The sequence below is a fragment of the Temnothorax longispinosus genome, chromosome 9, assembly GCF_030848805.1.
Source record: "Temnothorax longispinosus isolate EJ_2023e chromosome 9, Tlon_JGU_v1, whole genome shotgun sequence".
In the NCBI taxonomy this organism is placed as follows: domain Eukaryota; kingdom Metazoa; phylum Arthropoda; class Insecta; order Hymenoptera; family Formicidae; genus Temnothorax; species Temnothorax longispinosus.
The window spans coordinates 18,418,613-18,436,684 of NC_092366.1; the positions used below are offsets into that span (position 1 = coordinate 18,418,613).

The 18,072-nt window shown below is 35.4% G+C and overlaps 1 protein-coding gene across 4 annotated transcripts in view; it reads right to left on the reverse strand.

Annotated features, from left to right (window-relative positions):
• The window catches only part of Nrx-1 (neurexin 1), a 206,860-nt gene that overhangs the window by 46,055 nt on the left and 142,733 nt on the right, over positions 1 to 18,072 (reverse strand). For all 4 annotated transcript variants that reach the window (XM_071787881.1, XM_071787880.1, XM_071787879.1 and 1 more), the window contains 6 exons: positions 13,422 to 13,529; positions 12,033 to 12,225; positions 9,174 to 9,365; positions 8,064 to 8,207; positions 7,609 to 7,826; positions 4,358 to 4,466 (listed from right to left, as the gene is read on the reverse strand). In XM_071787881.1, the coding sequence (XP_071643982.1) occupies positions 4,358 to 4,466; positions 7,609 to 7,826; positions 8,064 to 8,207; positions 9,174 to 9,365; positions 12,033 to 12,225; positions 13,422 to 13,529 (964 nt within the window). The remainder of the gene's footprint in view (positions 1 to 4,357; positions 4,467 to 7,608; positions 7,827 to 8,063; positions 8,208 to 9,173; positions 9,366 to 12,032; positions 12,226 to 13,421; positions 13,530 to 18,072) is intronic.

Sequence of the window (18,072 nt, forward strand, 5' to 3'; positions counted from 1 at the left end):
TTTATTTATATTATTTAAAGAATAAAAGCTTGCAGATCTATTTAAAAAAGTATAAATAATACATATTATATATTTTATGTATATAAAAATACAAAATACTTGAAAAATCTGTATTCAAATATTTCTCTGCTTTTCTGCCTTTTTTTCTTCGTTTTACTATAGAGTGACATCAATCTCTCTAAGTTTTGTAATATTGCCTATATCGACAGTTTAAAGTGTCAGATAAGCCGTAACGTATGTCTCAAGTTCTTAGTCTCGAAAAACTAGTATTTTGCAACAAACTAGTAGTTTCTAATTTGCCATTTGTCCCATTTACACAACTTACGAGGCGAGTGCGATGAGAGAGGTCTCGAAAACTTACGTGAAAAATTGCCCGAGAAATTTTTAATTTCGTGCGCCCGCTCGTCGATCTTGCGAAACTTTCTCAGCGATTTTCATTAATTATTCAGATCCATGGAGCGACCAAACTGACGCAATTACTCTTGTAGCTTGACGAACCACCCGAAAATATTTTTCATGTGTATAAAAATATTTTTTAAGAATACTCGTGAGACTTCAAAATTTTACATAATTATACTTTCACATATATGAAAAAAGAACATCTGCCAATATTAGACTTAAAAAGTATGTAGACTAATCTAAGGTGTTACATGTTGTTTTATTGTACATAAAAGATAACGGCAAAATTTTTTCCTGACGTTTTAAAGTTGGGTCCTAAAGATAAACGGAATACAATTGTATTATATTTATAGAACTACAAGATAACTATATTCTTTGTAAAAAAGATTTTACGTTAATAGTTTGCGCGAATTCTCCTGGATTTTCCAAAACAAGGGAAAGATTTGTAAAACTGTCACACCTAATGACTCATTCGATCATCGCCAACAGCGATAGTCGAAAACGACGGGACGATTTAGCTCCGAAATGCTCGTCGTGCCAATTTCCCCGACTCGTCGGTCCGACAAATAACAACACTAATATCGGGGCACGGGCGAGCGATCGCGCGCGGCGGGCGATGATCGAGAGAAGGCGGAAAATTATTTTCCGCGCGAGAGCGTCGTTCCTGCGCGAGGCCACAGCCGCGCGTCGTACGGCGCTCGCATAAATCTTGGTAGACCGAATGATCCCGCCGCGGTGAATCCACCGACTGATAAATCTCGATCTGGAAATTGATTATCGGACAGGAATTCTCCATGGCGCGACTCCACCCTCGCCTCGTGTACACCTGTATTTATACGCTCGGGGCAATTTTGGTCGTACGGTGCAGTTAATCCTTACCCTCTTTCTCTCTCCCTATCTCTTTCCCTTCTTTATCCTCTCCTAGTACTCCGCGCTTTCTCGCCGGCCATACACCGGCACACGTACGCGCGTATACTCGACTCCGGCCGAATATTTCTGTTTTCCAATTTCGAGGACGCCATAACTCTGCCACGAGATAATTAAGATCGGCATTCGCATCCATCGTTGTTTGCTTATCTTTCCGCGTGAATGTTCGGTTGTAATTTTTTTTTTTTTTACTAGAGAATCTACTACAGAAGTAATTATCTCTCTAGTATGCTCGAGTATTCGATAAGATTTTTGCCATGTAAAAATATTTTTCAAATAATATTTTGAAGACTGTGTAAACATGTAAAGATTATATAAAAGTTATTCCGAATTGACAAAAATTGAAGAAAACAGCGAAAAGCAAACAGCGAACAATCAAATATATAATTTCTTACAAAAATGAAAGTTATATTCTGAATAATATCGGAATTTGTATCAGTAATTTTTCCTTCCTTCAATCTTGCCGTATAATATTGCTGTTGGATATATCGCGATTGAAAACATCGTGTTCTAAAATGTGTTAAACATGATCCCTCTCATACATCTGTCGACTTTAGTCTCCATGTGTGTCCTTATATCTCTATATATTTCTCCGCGACTTTTTTCTCACTCCGCGACTTTCGCCGCGGGGCTTTCGCGGTCGCCGCCACATATTTATGCTAAATAGGGATTTCGAAATATCTACGATATTGCTCCCTTGCACGGGCTCTCGCCTTGGCGAGAAGTTCGAATGTGCGCATGCATACGATACGTAAAGGATCCTTCGAGCCGGCGCAATCGATGCGCGACGTGCAAAGTGCCCCCGTTTCGAAATGTCGTGACAGGGAAATTCCCCTCCCCCTCGAAACTTGCAACACGCCGTATAAGATTTATCGCTGAGAAAGAAATTACTACGTCCCCGTATAATAAGTTTCTTTCGATAACTTGGCGCATCGATGTAAAATTGATTTATATGAGGTAATACGTTAAATGTAGTTTTTTCGAATATTTATTGATTAATCTTGAATTAACTTTTTTTTTATGAAAGAGGTAATCTTAATCTTGTGTTATAAATAATTAAAAACAAGAAGACTATAATTCACAAGATAGAAAGAAGAGATTCACTCTCAAACAACTACTTTCTTGTTGCATATTAACACTTGGTTTTAACTTTTTCTTTAGAACTGAATAAACTTATATTAATCTGCTTTAAAATAATGCTTCTTCTTTACGATCCCAAAATATAATTTTAAAATTTCAAATAAAATATCGAATTTTTTAATATTTGAAAAACAGAGATTTATATACATTGTAGATTTTCATTTTACTGTAATGTGGAAAAAAGGTGAAGCAAATGCTCTTTGTGAAAGATGGGAAAGGAAGTAATTATTTTGAAGTAAAAGCACATAATACGGGGGAGAAAGAGAGGCGAAAAGAGAAAGCATATCCTGCATGGTAAAAGCATAAAGTAAAAAATGGAAGTGTAATAAAAGCATGAAGCATAAGAGAGCAATCTCGAATGAATAGTCTTTTGATTTTGCAATAAAACGACCACTTGTTTTGTATTTTAAAGCAAAAGCTATTACACTATCTTGATAGCGTGTCAATAATTCAACCATAACAATGTTTTTATCTTCATCGTATTCGCTATAATCTTACTAGTAAAATTAAACACTCTTATAGCTTCAAGAATAAACGAGTTCTTTAATATCTTTTGAACAAATAAAAAGCATTAGCTTCATTTTACGATTACAACTTATTGTCTGCAAATTGAAAAGCGTTTCCTGAAGGATCAGAATACCGTGGAAAGTTAATATAGAAATTCTAATTTTCTCGAAGCATAACTCGCTTTTAAGCTCATTACGAATTTAGGTTTAATTACGAGGCAACTTTAAACCGCGTGTAAAAGCTTAAATACGAGAAAACGGTCTATTGATTATAAAAGTAAAACTGCTATCATCCATCATATTTCGAGCATTTATAAGAGCGTCACTTAAATAAACTTATCCTGGCGTTTCCGCCAGTGATTATTTCATGAAATTCTATTTTAATGAATACAATAACACATTGAAAAGACAATTCATTCTTCTTAATATCTATTAAACAATAAACTGCTTAAAAATACCATTTGCGATGGAAATAGAAAATTAATTTACAATAAATAATAAAAGAAATAAAAACTTCACGTTTTTGTTCCAATATAATATCTAACGTATAAAAAGATTCTTTTTTACATAATCGGAAACTGATAAGCACTTTTGGCATTTCGCGTTTCTCTCTGTTTTTCTTTTTTTCATCAATGTTCTGAAATAGAATCGTCTTTTTCCTCTCGCTATTCCTCACACCTTGCAATCGAAGACGCCACTTGCACTGCTGCAGCACGAAAGCAATCAACTGTTTTGCATCTGGTACCGACATACAATTTGCTGCACTTTACACGGCATCCTGTTCCCGTAATAATGTAGTTCGTGTTTAAGCTTATCGATTTTTCTTTCAATTTTTAATATTTTGTCACATTTTTACGTTCAACCATTTCATAAATTATTTCCAGCAATAATATTATACAGAGTATGCTTGAATTCTTTTCGAAAATCTTTAATACATATTTGCACATAAGCGTAAAATATTAAATATAAAAAAATATATATTAAGTAATTTGTAGCAAAAATTTTTTAATCTTAAAATATATATAAGTATATGTTTATTCAAGTCTAAAATCAATTTAAATTGCGGGAGAAACGTTATTCATTTTCCAGTTGTCAAAAATAAAATCTCACGTGAAAGAAATTTATTTTAAATTTTCAATTTATATTTTGCACAAAACCATTTATTTCTCGATATTACTATGATTTTAACACTCTATACAAAACGCACGTTCCGCATCAATAAACCGCTTTATGAGTTTTGAAATCTCGTCCTACGAAAATACGCATTGCGTATGCAACGATGTAATTTATTGGCTTTAATAAAGTATACGTTCCTTTGGAATATAATGGTTCTTCGGCCGCTATCGCACTTATCGTTAGTGATATCATTTCATGTATGTACATACCTCGTATTGCAGTCTCACTGTCGATCTGGAATTTAAGTGAGTTGAATCGTCTGGAGAACCTCAGTGTATGCCACAAGTCATCATTGAGACCTTGCCCAGCTGTCAATAACTGAAATAAAATAATATCTTTAAAGCTATTGCATCCTTTATTTAATAAAAAGCTCTCTCACTCTCTTTTTTTCTATCAAATATAAATACTATATTATACTGATTTTAGAAGAAAATGTTAAAGTAATTGTAGTTTTGTACAAAAAGTTTTGAAGAAAATTCAGTAATTATAATATTTTTGTCATAACAGAATCCTTCTCCTTTTCCTTTATTTTTATTTTATTAAGAATTTATTGAAACAAAGTCGGTAGATATATGTATGCGCACTGAGGTCTCCAAATTTTATCGCATTTTTACAACGTGGCAACGTCATCGTGTCGCAGGTTTAACGCTATCGATAAACTACCTCTATGAGATGCCTGTCATTCGGCCAAGTCCCATAAATCCAAGCAACTCGTCACTATCTGGCACAGTCCCCATTGCAATATACGATATCACGCGTTGTGTGACACCTGACGCACGTTTGTCATCTAACGTCATCTATGCATCGCTGGTATTGCCGTCGAACATTATCACAAGTACTAGCTTATCGTTTAATTCGTGTCAGTCGCTAAAAATATTTGCTCTACGTTTAATAAGTAAAAATTTTAAAATAGCTTCCTATCGAATTTTCTTTCCAAAAGAAATCAATTTTAACTTTCGTCAGAGCCTTTGTGGATAAACCGAAATTTGCAATACATGATAAATTGACCTCATAAATTGGACAGTATTTTTATCAGACTATTTCTCTCGCGCTGTCTTCGAAACTGTCCTAGCTTTATTTAAATGAAAGTCGAATTGTATATCAAGTGACAGATCTAACTTTATGTAACGTAGAACACGATAATATATATGTAACAAATATTATGTAGATTGTAAAATTAAGTACAGTTCCCGAAAGAGATTTCACCAGAATAGATCTCATAAATAATTTTTTAATTTAGAATGTCATTAAATACAACTGTGCCACTAAATAACTGCTTTAATAACCGGGACGATAACAATGCGCTTGTAAAATTTTATCTTTCTTTCAACGCGGATATAATGGGCAAAGTCAAATAAAGTAATTAAAATTGAATAAAGTAATTATATCGGAATAATAGAATGGAAAAATAGAATAACCGGATAAATGTGGTGATGTTTTTATAATAAAAGTAACAGTGATGCTTCAATTAATAAAATACCTACTTTATCATAATGATTTATACAATTTCCTGCTGCCCTCAATAAAAACGATTAATAAATTATCGAAAATCGCGGATAATCTCACGTTCGAGAAAAGCTTGCGGTTCGAAGCCGCCGCGATAGAAATCTTCGTTGAAATGTTCTCGAACTTCCCAGGAACTTTGCGGAAATCTGGTTTTCCGTAGACTAATCGTCGAGCGCCGCATTATCGTATCAATTATTCCGTCCAATTAACGAGTCCGTGTAGGTACAGAGATTGAAACATTACCGTAAATTACCGTGCGCCTTGTACGCTCGCGCTTATACGCGTGTACTTGTAGACCTTGCCACGTTGGCTGCTCATCCGCGCGCGATACGAGAGTTCCAAATGACTTCGACCCAAGATTGTTAATTCTAGATTAGCGCAATATCTATTTAATACCCGTAATAATAATGCCGCACGTTTGATCACTGCTTCCTGACAAGGTCTCCTCAACGCTTAGCTTAGATGATCCATAATTCGAGATAGAATTCGGAATTAAGCTCTATATATAACTTCAAAAACTATAACTATAATATGAGAACAATTTTGTGTTATACTGGTCATATACGCGTATATTCGGGCTACAATTATAGACGTACAATTACGTTCAATTCTTATTCCATATTTCGTCTTATTAATTATTAAATACCAGTCAAACCAATCAATGGCGAACATAACATAATATTTCACACACGTGAGAAATAAATATATTCGAAAGTGCCAATGTAAGGGAAGATAAGACAAAGAGGAAAATAAATAGTACATTTATACGCATCATCTAATGAAATAACTGGAAAATCGAATCGGCCGATTTACTGCTCGTTCGACCGGAAGCGTCGAGATTGTAGAATTGCTTATGTATTTCCACGTATATGCGGACGGTACAAGGGAGGGATGGAGTGCTGGAGATTGCGTGAACGAGAGATTGCAGGATGCATTCAGAAATCCATTTGGCTCCCGGGAAAACGATCGATGGAGCAGCATGAAAACGCGCCTCACGACCTTGAGATAACACTCTTGCTAATTTTTAGAAATTTCGATAAAATTTATTAATTGCCTGAGATAAAATATTTTATAACAGATTTACTGTGTATCTAGCATGATAATTATCAAAATTACTTGAATATTTTATTCGTAATCTTATTTTACTAAATTATTATCTTCGCGGATTTACTTATCCTGAGGAATAGCATTATTCTTAAAAAATATAAAAGTTCCTGAATCTTAGGTAGGTTGTATTATTGTGTTTAGTTATGAAATATTTTCTGTTACACGACCAAGAGAGAGTTAATGTAGCAAAGCGTGAAAATCATTGCACGTTATTCTATACTTCGCGAGCAATTGCCGGGAATACGTTTTACGCGTCCAACATTACCGTCAAAAAGAATATTCCGTTACACGGAGATGAGAGCCGCCAGCCGTTTACTTGGCGGATGTTGCTGCGGGTGACGTATTAAGTTAACGTCATGATGTTGTTCGCAACGGGAGAACGATCTACATCAACTATATTGGGACGACGTTCAACATCGGGGATGCTTCGGGAATGTAAATCTTCATGGACCACGCAAGGTCCTTTAACTTCTGATGCTCGTTGACATTAAGTAGATCGAATTTGTCCAAGATAAATCCAATATCTTGCCTTTTCAACAACGTGTCTTTATTCGCGCGATAAGGTTTGTTTAAACAACATTTATAATAAAACTTAGCGTTCACAAAAAAATTCTTAGCAATGTCCGATCTGATATGACATTAAACTGACGTTATAAATCGGCGAAATAAGACGGTTGTTGAGAAAGACATAAAACGGTAATTAATTCAAAAAAAATCATCTTTAAAGTTTTTGCATTTAATAATATCCAACAGTCTATTGTATCACTCTGAAGGAAACGTAAATACTTATCGCGAATTAATTTTCTTATCTTGTAGATTATAGCTAAATATCTCTGAATAATCTTACCTTTTCTTGATCTCCGATGTGAATCAGCGAGTGCGCCTTGCCCTCATCTAGATAAATCTGCAAACGATCGGCGTTGTTCTCGAAGCTAGTCGCTAATAGAAGGCCGCGCGGTCTCGTCGTTTTGAATCGCACGACAATTTCCTCCGCCTGCGTTCTAGAGTCCTCCGGCATCAACGCCGTCATTTGTTGCGTGCCGTTCAGATGCAATGTCGACGCATCTGCGATAAAATATAATAACTTAGTACTTATTAGAAAACTCGTAAATTACGAACTCGCGAAATTCATTCAGCTTTCAGATGCATATAAAATATCTCAGATTTGTCAGATTATTATTTTATAATTAAGTTTTTTTTTTTAAGCTGAATTTACTGTGAAAGCATATCAGAGCATATTTTCATTTTGAGACAAAGAGCTATTTTGAAAATTATACATAATTAAAAAATATATATTTTTACCTTTGCCACAAGTGGGTCCCGTAAAAGGCGTGCCAGTACAATCGCAGTGAAATCGATTCCAACCTTCGAGACAAGTGCCGTCATGCATACACGGTTTCGAAGTGCAATGCGGGGGTTGAATGTGACATGCGGGTCTCACTGCACCTGTAAAATATATGAACAAACATCGAGAAATTTTAAAGAATTAGTCAACTTAATGCAAAAGAGTATATTTATGGTCTATAGTAATAAATAATTAAAAGTTCACTCATACCGTTGTCATTTGTATATACGTTACTTTAGTCAAACAATTCTAAATTAGGAACTTTTACAATTTAAAATAAATTATTATTAGTTGCTATCGCGTATTCATAATTTTTTGTGTCAAATAAAAAATGCAGTTTACATATCAATACAGTAGAATAAACAGTAGAAAATAGTCAAATTTATGCGATTTATCCAGAAATATTTTCTATTTAAAAGTTTCACATAGAAGTAAACAACATTTTTATTTATTCTGTCAAAATATATTTCTGAATTCTTATAATAATTAAAAATACTGATCGTATATTTAATCGAGAAATGCAAAAAAAAAATTAGATAACGCCTGTCAGGCGTTGAATGTGCTGCAACGAACCTTTTTTTCCGATAATAAAAAAATCGCCTCTACTCGTCCTGTATAAATATTAGCAACACCGCATGCCGCAGGATGTTTTTAGTAATAAATAGTTAACAAACATGGATATCTCGTGTAGAACAGAATAATATTTCAATAACAAGTAACTATGGTTTGATTGTTACTTTTAATTACGTTATTCCAGATCTATTATATATCAGTGCTCTCGAATAAATGTGTTATGTTAATTTAAACATTATTTAAAGATATTATATTTAAAAAAACCTGCACAATTAATGCTATCTATTAATAATAACCTGCGATAGATAATATTTAGACGATCCTGTTGTAAATGTTATCTAATAAATGTAATAAAGAACTACAATTTTAATATTATTACGTAGATTTCGTATTATTTTTTGTCATCAGTCAGATCGTTATTCTTTTTTGGCGGAGAATTTTTTTGTTAGTTTCGTATCATTTTAGGAATAAATGTCAAAAGTTAATTCGCTTACCCGAATCCTGCTGCTGCGCATATCCCGCGATGTCTACTGGATGTCCATTAATGACGAGATCTCTCATGCAGCCCACGTAGCCCTGTCGAAGGGCGCCCGTCCACAAAACGGGCGGAACAGTTAAGGGCGCAAAAGGCGCACCCACACCACCAATATATAACAAGCCATCCAAGTCTAATTGCGTGGAATCTCCTGTCAGCAATTAATTGCATTATTAATACGCGTTCCATCAAAAACTATAAATCAGAAAATATATAACATATAGTTTGTGTATTCATTTAAATATTGAAAATAATACGTAAATTGTTATGGACTACTTGCGTGACATAATCCTAAAGTATAGATATAGAATAAACTAAGAGAAACTAATAAAGAAATCAACAAAAATCTTGGAAGCGTTATACGAAAAATTTTCATTATTTTCAATAATCACCGGAACAGAACAAATAATGAATAAAGAAACAATCTATGCAGCGTGTCGATCATATTTAGCGAGCACGATAAATCAATTAAGATTGACATTTAATAAAGTCGTATACACTGTGCGACATCAACATCGATTCTGAACTTTTATGAAATGTCGACTAAATTGGGAGTTTTTCATGTTTTCTAATATTTGAAACTTACTTTCGACATTTCGTGTCATATCAAAACCTTAAAATTAGTAAATTTAACACTTAACAGTTTTGACATATTTATATGTATATCCCCCGTACCTTTTTCTTATATATTTATATTCTGCTAGTTCTAAAATCTCGGTGCAGATTTTGTTTTCCTTTATATCGCGGTTAAACAAATTATTTCGTAGAAAACGCGGAAGGCAAAGATCTTTTTCGGTGCTCAACAGTGATCCACGTTATTTGCTCGCGGTTTTACAGGAGCGCAAGGACGGAATTGCTCCAAGCTACGTTAGTATGATTCAAAGGAGAGTTTTGTCGGCGAATTAACCGTCCGTGTAATTCGGCTAACCGCGACAGGCTCTGGTCGTGGTAAGATGAAAACGGTGACAGTCTGACTAAAGTTATAAATTTATCTCTGGCCGAATGTGTTCGGTGAGAGAGAGAAGTGAAAGAGAGCGGAAAGAGAGGTAGGCAAATAGGTATATAAATGGAAAGACGGAAAGAGACGGAGAAATTTATTGCGTATTTCGGGATAATTTTCCTCGAACAACGCAATTCAATGCAATCTGCCATGTAGTAAATAAAACGTGACATATAAACCAATTAATAAAGTAGGTTATCGAATATGTACGTGTTTGATTAACACATAATACTCTTTCCGATTTCACAATATTCTTTTACAGCGTATTGATCTATTTGCAAAAATAACACAAAGTTTCTGCGATTATCTGACATGAGAGATTGTTTCAAATATAAAAGTATTATTGAGTTTGACATTTAACACGTAGTGTGTGGCAATGGTAAATTGTCTGTTTTAACCTACATGAAAAAAAAATTGAGAGGAAAATGTAGAGAGTGCAGGGAAGTTGCTGATGAGCGACAGAATTAACAGGACAGCGGAAACAAGTGGATAACTTAGTCCTTCGCTCGGCGAATTTCAGAGAAAAAACCTACCACTATTCTGTACAGCGCAGTTAATAATTTATTATGCGTTAATTAATATTTGACTTTAGACAGTCAGTTGAGTTAGGCAAAAGTTGACATTATCAAAGAATTATAAAAACACGTGTACATTTCATGTAACGAGAATAATAAAGAATGTTTGATCATTTAATTCAGCCAGATAGATGTTCTATTGAAATACAATTGAAAAAGTGAGGTATGTATTATCGCCGCATAATGCACGGTCTTTTCTAAATGCAATGGCATTTCAATTACAGGAATACATGTACATGTTTGTTACGTTGAAATATGCGTGGATATATGCAAGCTGTTCTGGATTCATCGGATATCCGGTCTCGCTACGAATTCTACGGTTGAATCGGAATAAATTTTTTTCTGTCTAAATATATCGAGACACTTATCGTTTTTGTGTAATTAATGATTAAGGATTTTTTTTTAGATATTTAGATATTTTGTTTTGTGTAGATAATGAATTGAAGTGTGTATCAAAAGTTCCTTATTCATTTCTGCTTTTTTACCTGTTAGTTGTGTTATTATTTTCAACACAATTTCTCTGTTGGTATTACACGCATTAATCTTCGAGTTTGCTAAATCTTTTTAAAAAAGGAACTAGCGACAATAAGTACTACAGTAATATCTTCAGCGAGCTAAGTCACCGTTATCTGCGAGAGGATATATGGATCCTGGCTGTCTCAATGAAATTCCTTTTATCGTTTTTGTGGTATCGTTCACGTGTTTGCGGCCGTACATACGTAGTGCTTTATCACTTAGCCACGGTGCGGTGAGTAAATTCTGGACATCGTGGTCCACCGACGTAAACGGTGAGCTGAGCGGGCCGAGCCACTCATAATTCAGAGTTACACGCTCGAGGACACTTATCTGCCAGGCCGGGGTTAGACACTTTATGTATACGGTGAGATAGCTCTTTTTGAAAAACTGCTACTGCACGCATAAATACACTACGATAAGCATCGGCAATTCATCGATGGTAGTTCGTGTTTTAAGAGAGGTATTAAGCGTTCTTGTTCCGGAAATATAAATAATATCAAGAGATTATGAAATATAAATAATTATTAATAAATTGCCTTCCGCGAAATATAATATTACGTCACGAAATCGCGACTAATATATTTTTTAAGTCAGAGTATTATCTTACGTAATTTATACTCATACATGTTTTCTATTTTAAAAACTTCGTTTTTTTTTTGCGGTTTTCGAGTTCAGTGATATATCTCGAAAAGATGAAATGTCAGGCAGAAAGAGTTACATTCGTTACCTGGCGTACGAAACTCGACTGTGTTGCTGTCGACAGTGACTCGACCATCTCTCTCGACTCTCCTTAAGACAACGTCGTGCCAAGAGCCATTGTCCACGCGTGTCTTTGACGATCTTACTTTAATGGGGCCACTCCCGAGATCGACGTGCAGATAAAGATGTCCGCCAAGAATCTCGAAGGCAAACAGATCTTGCTGTAATAAGTAGAAACGGATCCATTTATATTATATTATATTGCCACTTGAACGTAAAGTAAACCATTCCTGCGTGCACACAAGTTTCCTACAATCAAAATACGTCAATGTATTTACTTTTATTATTGGTTTGACTTTTTAGTAAAAATTGATTTAATTAACAAATGGAACTATCAATTTGACAAAGTATATTTATACTTCGTACAAAGAGAAAATGGAACAGAAGGTTTCCTGAATATTTTGTAAATTGTAGCCGAATGTGAGATTTTTATTTTTCATCTATGTCTAAAATAAAAAGGACAGCTCGTTGTCGCAATTTATTGAGTTTCTGTTACCCTAGCTAGATGGATGAAGATATATTATGTCGGCGTATCATTGTTGTTAATAGGATTACGGGTAAATGAAGATGTATTATGGCAACCCAAGTTTACCAACCATCGAAAAAGACTTGTCAACTTTGGTAAATAACGTTTGGTAAATAACATCAAACCGGTTCATATTTCTTTAGAAATCCAATGCTCTATAACCCTTTCTAATAAAAAAAAATATAATACAAAATATATAATAATTATGTAAAATATTTCAATTATATCTAACTCTAGAAATTATTTAATATTCCATTTGTTTTTTTATAATAAGAAATTATTTTATCTACAAGCTTATTCTTTGCATCTATACCCATCCGGCTATAACCATTAACTTAATTAAAAAAAAAGGAAAATTATAAAAATTGTGTTTTCTGAATTTTATAGTACATTAAAAGGAGTTTAGGTATTTAGTATTTGGAAAATGTCTCAAAATATAAAATAATCATAAAATTCAGACGCGAAGGTCGCTGACCGCCAGAACTCATCGATCGTCGAGTGTCACAGGAGGGTGGAATTGTGCATCGATAATTAAATTACTGTCAGTCGAGTGTGCAACCGCGACTGAAATGAGTTTTGGGACAAAAGCGGATTGTTATTTCGAAAAACGTTTTTAGTAGCCAATAATTGTTGAACGCGTAATCGCACTTTGACAGCCATATTTAGTTTCATTGTCTGAAGTCCTTCTATATTATTCCCCTTTTTTTTGCATAATGAATTACTCGTTTTTCGCAAATATATTAAGAGAAAATTTTAATATTTTACTGTCCATTTGATTTTCTCGTCACAATGATTATTGTAATTAAAAGGGAGCTGAATAAGGCGACGTACCCTCGTGTGCGCTCCGCTGCGGCTGTACATGATCAATCCATTTGGCTCGTTCGTACGAATTTTGAAGGATATAGTTCCGGACTTGGCGGCTTTCCAGGGTGGCAGAACCTGAAACAAATGAGACAGATGGTTTCTACTACGTCGCTCCGGGGCCTAAGGAGAAAAAAGAAGCGGTGTGGAAGAGCGGAACGGAAGAAGCCGCGTCGTCCTCGAGGAGAATGGACGAGCTAGCCTTGTCGTGCCCAGCATCCGCAATCTCTACGTGCAATCTTACGAATCCGCCATTCATCATAAAGCTCTTGAAAGAATCAGATCACTCGTTTAGGCATGAGCGACGGGCGCGCGGGTGAAATTTTCGCCATCGGTATAATGGTGATTCGCAGTGACAATTTGCGGACGTTTGTTTACTTACTTGAAATGTCAAATAGATATCTTAAATCTATCTTTTTTTTTTTAAGATAGTCGTTATTATATGAATTCAGTCGGTGCAAATATCTAATCACAATATTTGGGTAATTGTAATTGATATTTAACATCTTATAACTTAAAAGATTTTGACTGCAGTTTTTATTGCCACTTTAAAGCTGACAATGTGACGATAATCTTTCATTTAATCACATATGTAAATAAAATTGCAAATACATACAGCACAGTCGATCTTATGTATAAATTATTTTAAGCGATTAGCCGCTAAAAACATAATTCATACGCATGCACGCACACTTACACACACATGTTTTTACACTTCAGATTACTATATAGAGATAAAATATAGAGATTTGTTTTATTGGACATTTTTTTCCAATTACCAATTTTTACCTATTGCCTTCAATATTTCAAATAGTCCCAGAAATATTTGCCTGTTGCACTTTTACCGAATGCAATAGCCATTCCTTTATCAATTGTGTATAGTGAGAATATTTTTTTCGAGAAACAAAATATTTCAAACAAGAAATATCTTCTTTTTTACATAGTACTTGTTACAGCGATTGTTTAAAGAATCAACAATGCCCGAGCGAAACGTGCGTTTCCTATCTGTACGAAATAAAAAATAAAAAAAATGTATCTTTGCCAGTTCCAAATATAAAACTCATTCCGCGCGTCAACAGTTTGCGAAATAATAAAACGTTGACAAACATGCGTGAAGAAAAATCCGAGAAAATCACAGAATTGCTACCGTAGCGAAGCGAGCGATACACACCCACACATACACACGCCCACGCGTAGAATGTTTCAACGAAATCGGGGAAAACAAGGAAAAAAAAATATGTCGCATTCTGCACGGACAGTATCGCGCAAAGACCGGAAATAGTCGGTCGAAATAGAGGATTGCGTTCGTATATTGCGCGCGGAGTATGTGTAGCCGTTTCTACATTCGCGAGAATAAACTCCATATCCAAATTTAAATAAAAGCATCCCGTTGTTCTTTTATACCACTTTTGTCCTGCAATTACTTCTTATGGGTTTTACAAACCCTTCATTAGCTTAGATGATCGTTGTTTTAATTTCTAATCAGATACTATTTCATTAATGCAAATGTAAGTACGTAATATTACTATCTAGAACATAGTTTATTATTCGTTTCCTCCTTACTATCTTATCTGATAATCTCCGAAACATTTAAAAGATTCAATTTCTTTTGGCGAGTATAAGCTAGTCTTTACCTAGTTTACCTAGTTTAGTTAGATACTTTGCTGTTCTTCTTTTATTATAAAATTTATTTTATTTTATCTATTTCATTATTCTTTTTACCGAGTGATACGAAATTCCCGAATTAGTCTTGTAGAGAACAACGTTTTTTAATTAGCAGCGATAAATTAGCAATCTCGACAAATATAGAACGTTTCGATAAATAGAAAAACAAATGGGGTGTGTAAATAATAAAATACACCGGCTACAAATCCGCCTCGTTTTGTCTCTTCTAAACCCTATGGCATCTCCTTTATTCGATTTGGCGAGCAATCGATGCAGCTGGGAGAAAAGTGTACGACGTGCCACATTATCCGCTTTGACAGTCAAAAGTGATGCAGCCATATTTAAAGTCGCGCGACGTTACACGGTCAGGTGCGCTTTTTGAATAATGCAGAGCACGCCTAACCGCTATGAATCAGCATCAGACGAAATGGGCCCTCCCGTTGTAGCTCATACTTCTTCTCTATCTTTTCAGCTCCGTACAGATTCAGCATAAGCAACCGCAAGATGCTGTCGTAAAAATACGTCTGTTTTTCGCGTTTTCTTATGCCGAACGATTCGTTGCTTTATTTTATAAAAGAACAATTACATATATACATGTATGTCTCATCAATTTCGCATAAAATTAAGTGCATATTTAATTTTACAAAACGCTGTGTCATTCCATCCGACAGTTAAATGCCTGTTTCGAGGCATTGTTTAATTATATGCAGACACAATATATTTATTAAACTTTAGAAAGATGTTGATAATAATATAAAAATTTATAAGAAGATATAGAAATAAAGCTGTTCGGGCCTAGAAAAGAGAGGGTGCAGATATAATACTTTATGAACTTATGCCAAGGAAAGATCAGAGTTTAAAAAATAACGACGACGAAATAACACACAAAGAGCGATTGTTTCTTTCCTTTTGCAACTAAGGCGAAAACAACGCCCGTATGAAGAGGTATTGCCTCTATTGTGAGGGGTCATAATTAAATGAAGCACCTGGCGAGATATTTGCAATCTGAAAGAGTCATCGGAAAAAACGGGCTGGCTACTTTCCCGGCTTTCTTCTTTCCTCCCCTTTCTTTTTTTTTGGTTTAAATGCCATGCGGTAATTAGGCTACTTCGTATAGGCCATCTGCGGAACAAAGAACGGCCAGCAATATCTTTCAATTGAAACAGAAATGAACAAAGGATTTCGTCCGTCGCCGTTAATCAACGGCCAATGAGATGGCCATGGCTCAGCTCGATCCCTCCATGTCGCTCTTCAAATACTTGCTTTATGTAATACGTGTATTTAAATTCAGAGATAAACGGCGTGTTTGTTTCAAGGCACATAAAGCGTGACCCAAAATGAGTATCGACGTTTTCTTAATTCACGTTTTCTCCTTCTCGCGTGAAATTTTTGACAGAAACGTTTGTAAAAAAAAAAATACTTCTATATTCTTAATTTTCGCAAAAAATTTTGAATAAAATGCACTTAGTAATGAAATATTCTGCATGCTATATTTCAACTGTGACAGTCACAATTAGAGGAAAGGGAGAGGGGAGACATGGGAATGCGTGACATGGCAGGAAAAATAAATAATAAGTCCCGCCACAGAGAGTTCTCGGTCCAGCTTTCCATCCAGGGAAATTAGCCCCGCTGTCATGAAACTCCAATTACACTTCATGCCTCCAGTGTGTGCACGAAATCCGCATATTCCCCGGACGCTCAAATTTCATACTCGCAGAGAAGAATCTCAAGGAGAATAAACAAGCGTACCTTCTTTTTGGCGAAAGAATACGCGATAATAGATAAACAGTCGAAAAGCGATTCAAATAAAGCGATATTGAAATAACCACCGGCTTTCTCAACCCCGATCTAAAATCAGTTACTAAAATACTTGGAACATTACGTGCATCAGTATAGAGATTCCGGAGAGTCTGAAATACCGAAAGTCCGCGAGATTGATACTGCCCGCAAAAGCATCCACACGCAAACGAAAAAACTTTTTCCAATTTCACCTTTGGGAACGAACCCGTAACTCGCCGCGAGACTTTGAGACGGTTATCTTGAACCCGGAAACTTCTCCTGCAATACGAAGAAGAAAACAGGTTCTATGCATGATTTTCCTCTGCATGTGTGGAAATCCGACGCGAGAACAATAAAACGTCCGCGTTAGTTTTAGTAGACACTGATGTAAAGTTAATATTGGTACACAGCCTCTGGACCGAACTTCCCAATTATTAATGTCATGTCCCAATATAAATGTCAAAGATCATATACAGACCTTGGGTTCTTTATGTAGTACATTGTACATCTTCGAATTATTTTTATATGTAAAATTATTACCTTTCCGGTTGGTTCACCAACCGGACCGTCAATGAATGTATAAACGCGGAATCTTCACTTTAACTTCTGCATCAATATTCAATGTGCGGCATAACATCTGCAGTAATATCGTCTGAGTAACAATGAATATTTCAGGAATACGTCGTCAACGTTATACGCGAATACTAGGACTTAAGCACGTTCGTAACTATTAATCGCGGTCGTAGGAGGAGTAGAAAACCACAAAATTGCAAAGGTCGGACGGTCAGTGGCAAAAAGATCTATGACGACAACGAAATATAACTGCGGTAAATCTCCTTTAAGTTTCATGGCAATCTTCCTAAATTTTTTTCCCTTGAAGAATCGAAGAGATCGATCTCGGGTGACTCGTTCTCGGGTGCCATATCTTCGAGACTCTTCTTCGGGTACTTCTTACGTTCTTCCGCCGCGCCGGAGCGAATATCTCTCCGAACAACAACTCCGAAGAACGCGCCGGAGTACGGTACTTCTACGCCCCCCCCTCTCTCTCTCTCTCTCTCTCTCTTTCTTTCTCTAAGATTCCGGGACTTTTTCGTTCTCGCTTTCAACAAGTTTCCGCAGGACACGCGTTACCGTCGAAAACGGCTTTCAACCATGATCCCTCTTAACAAACGAACAA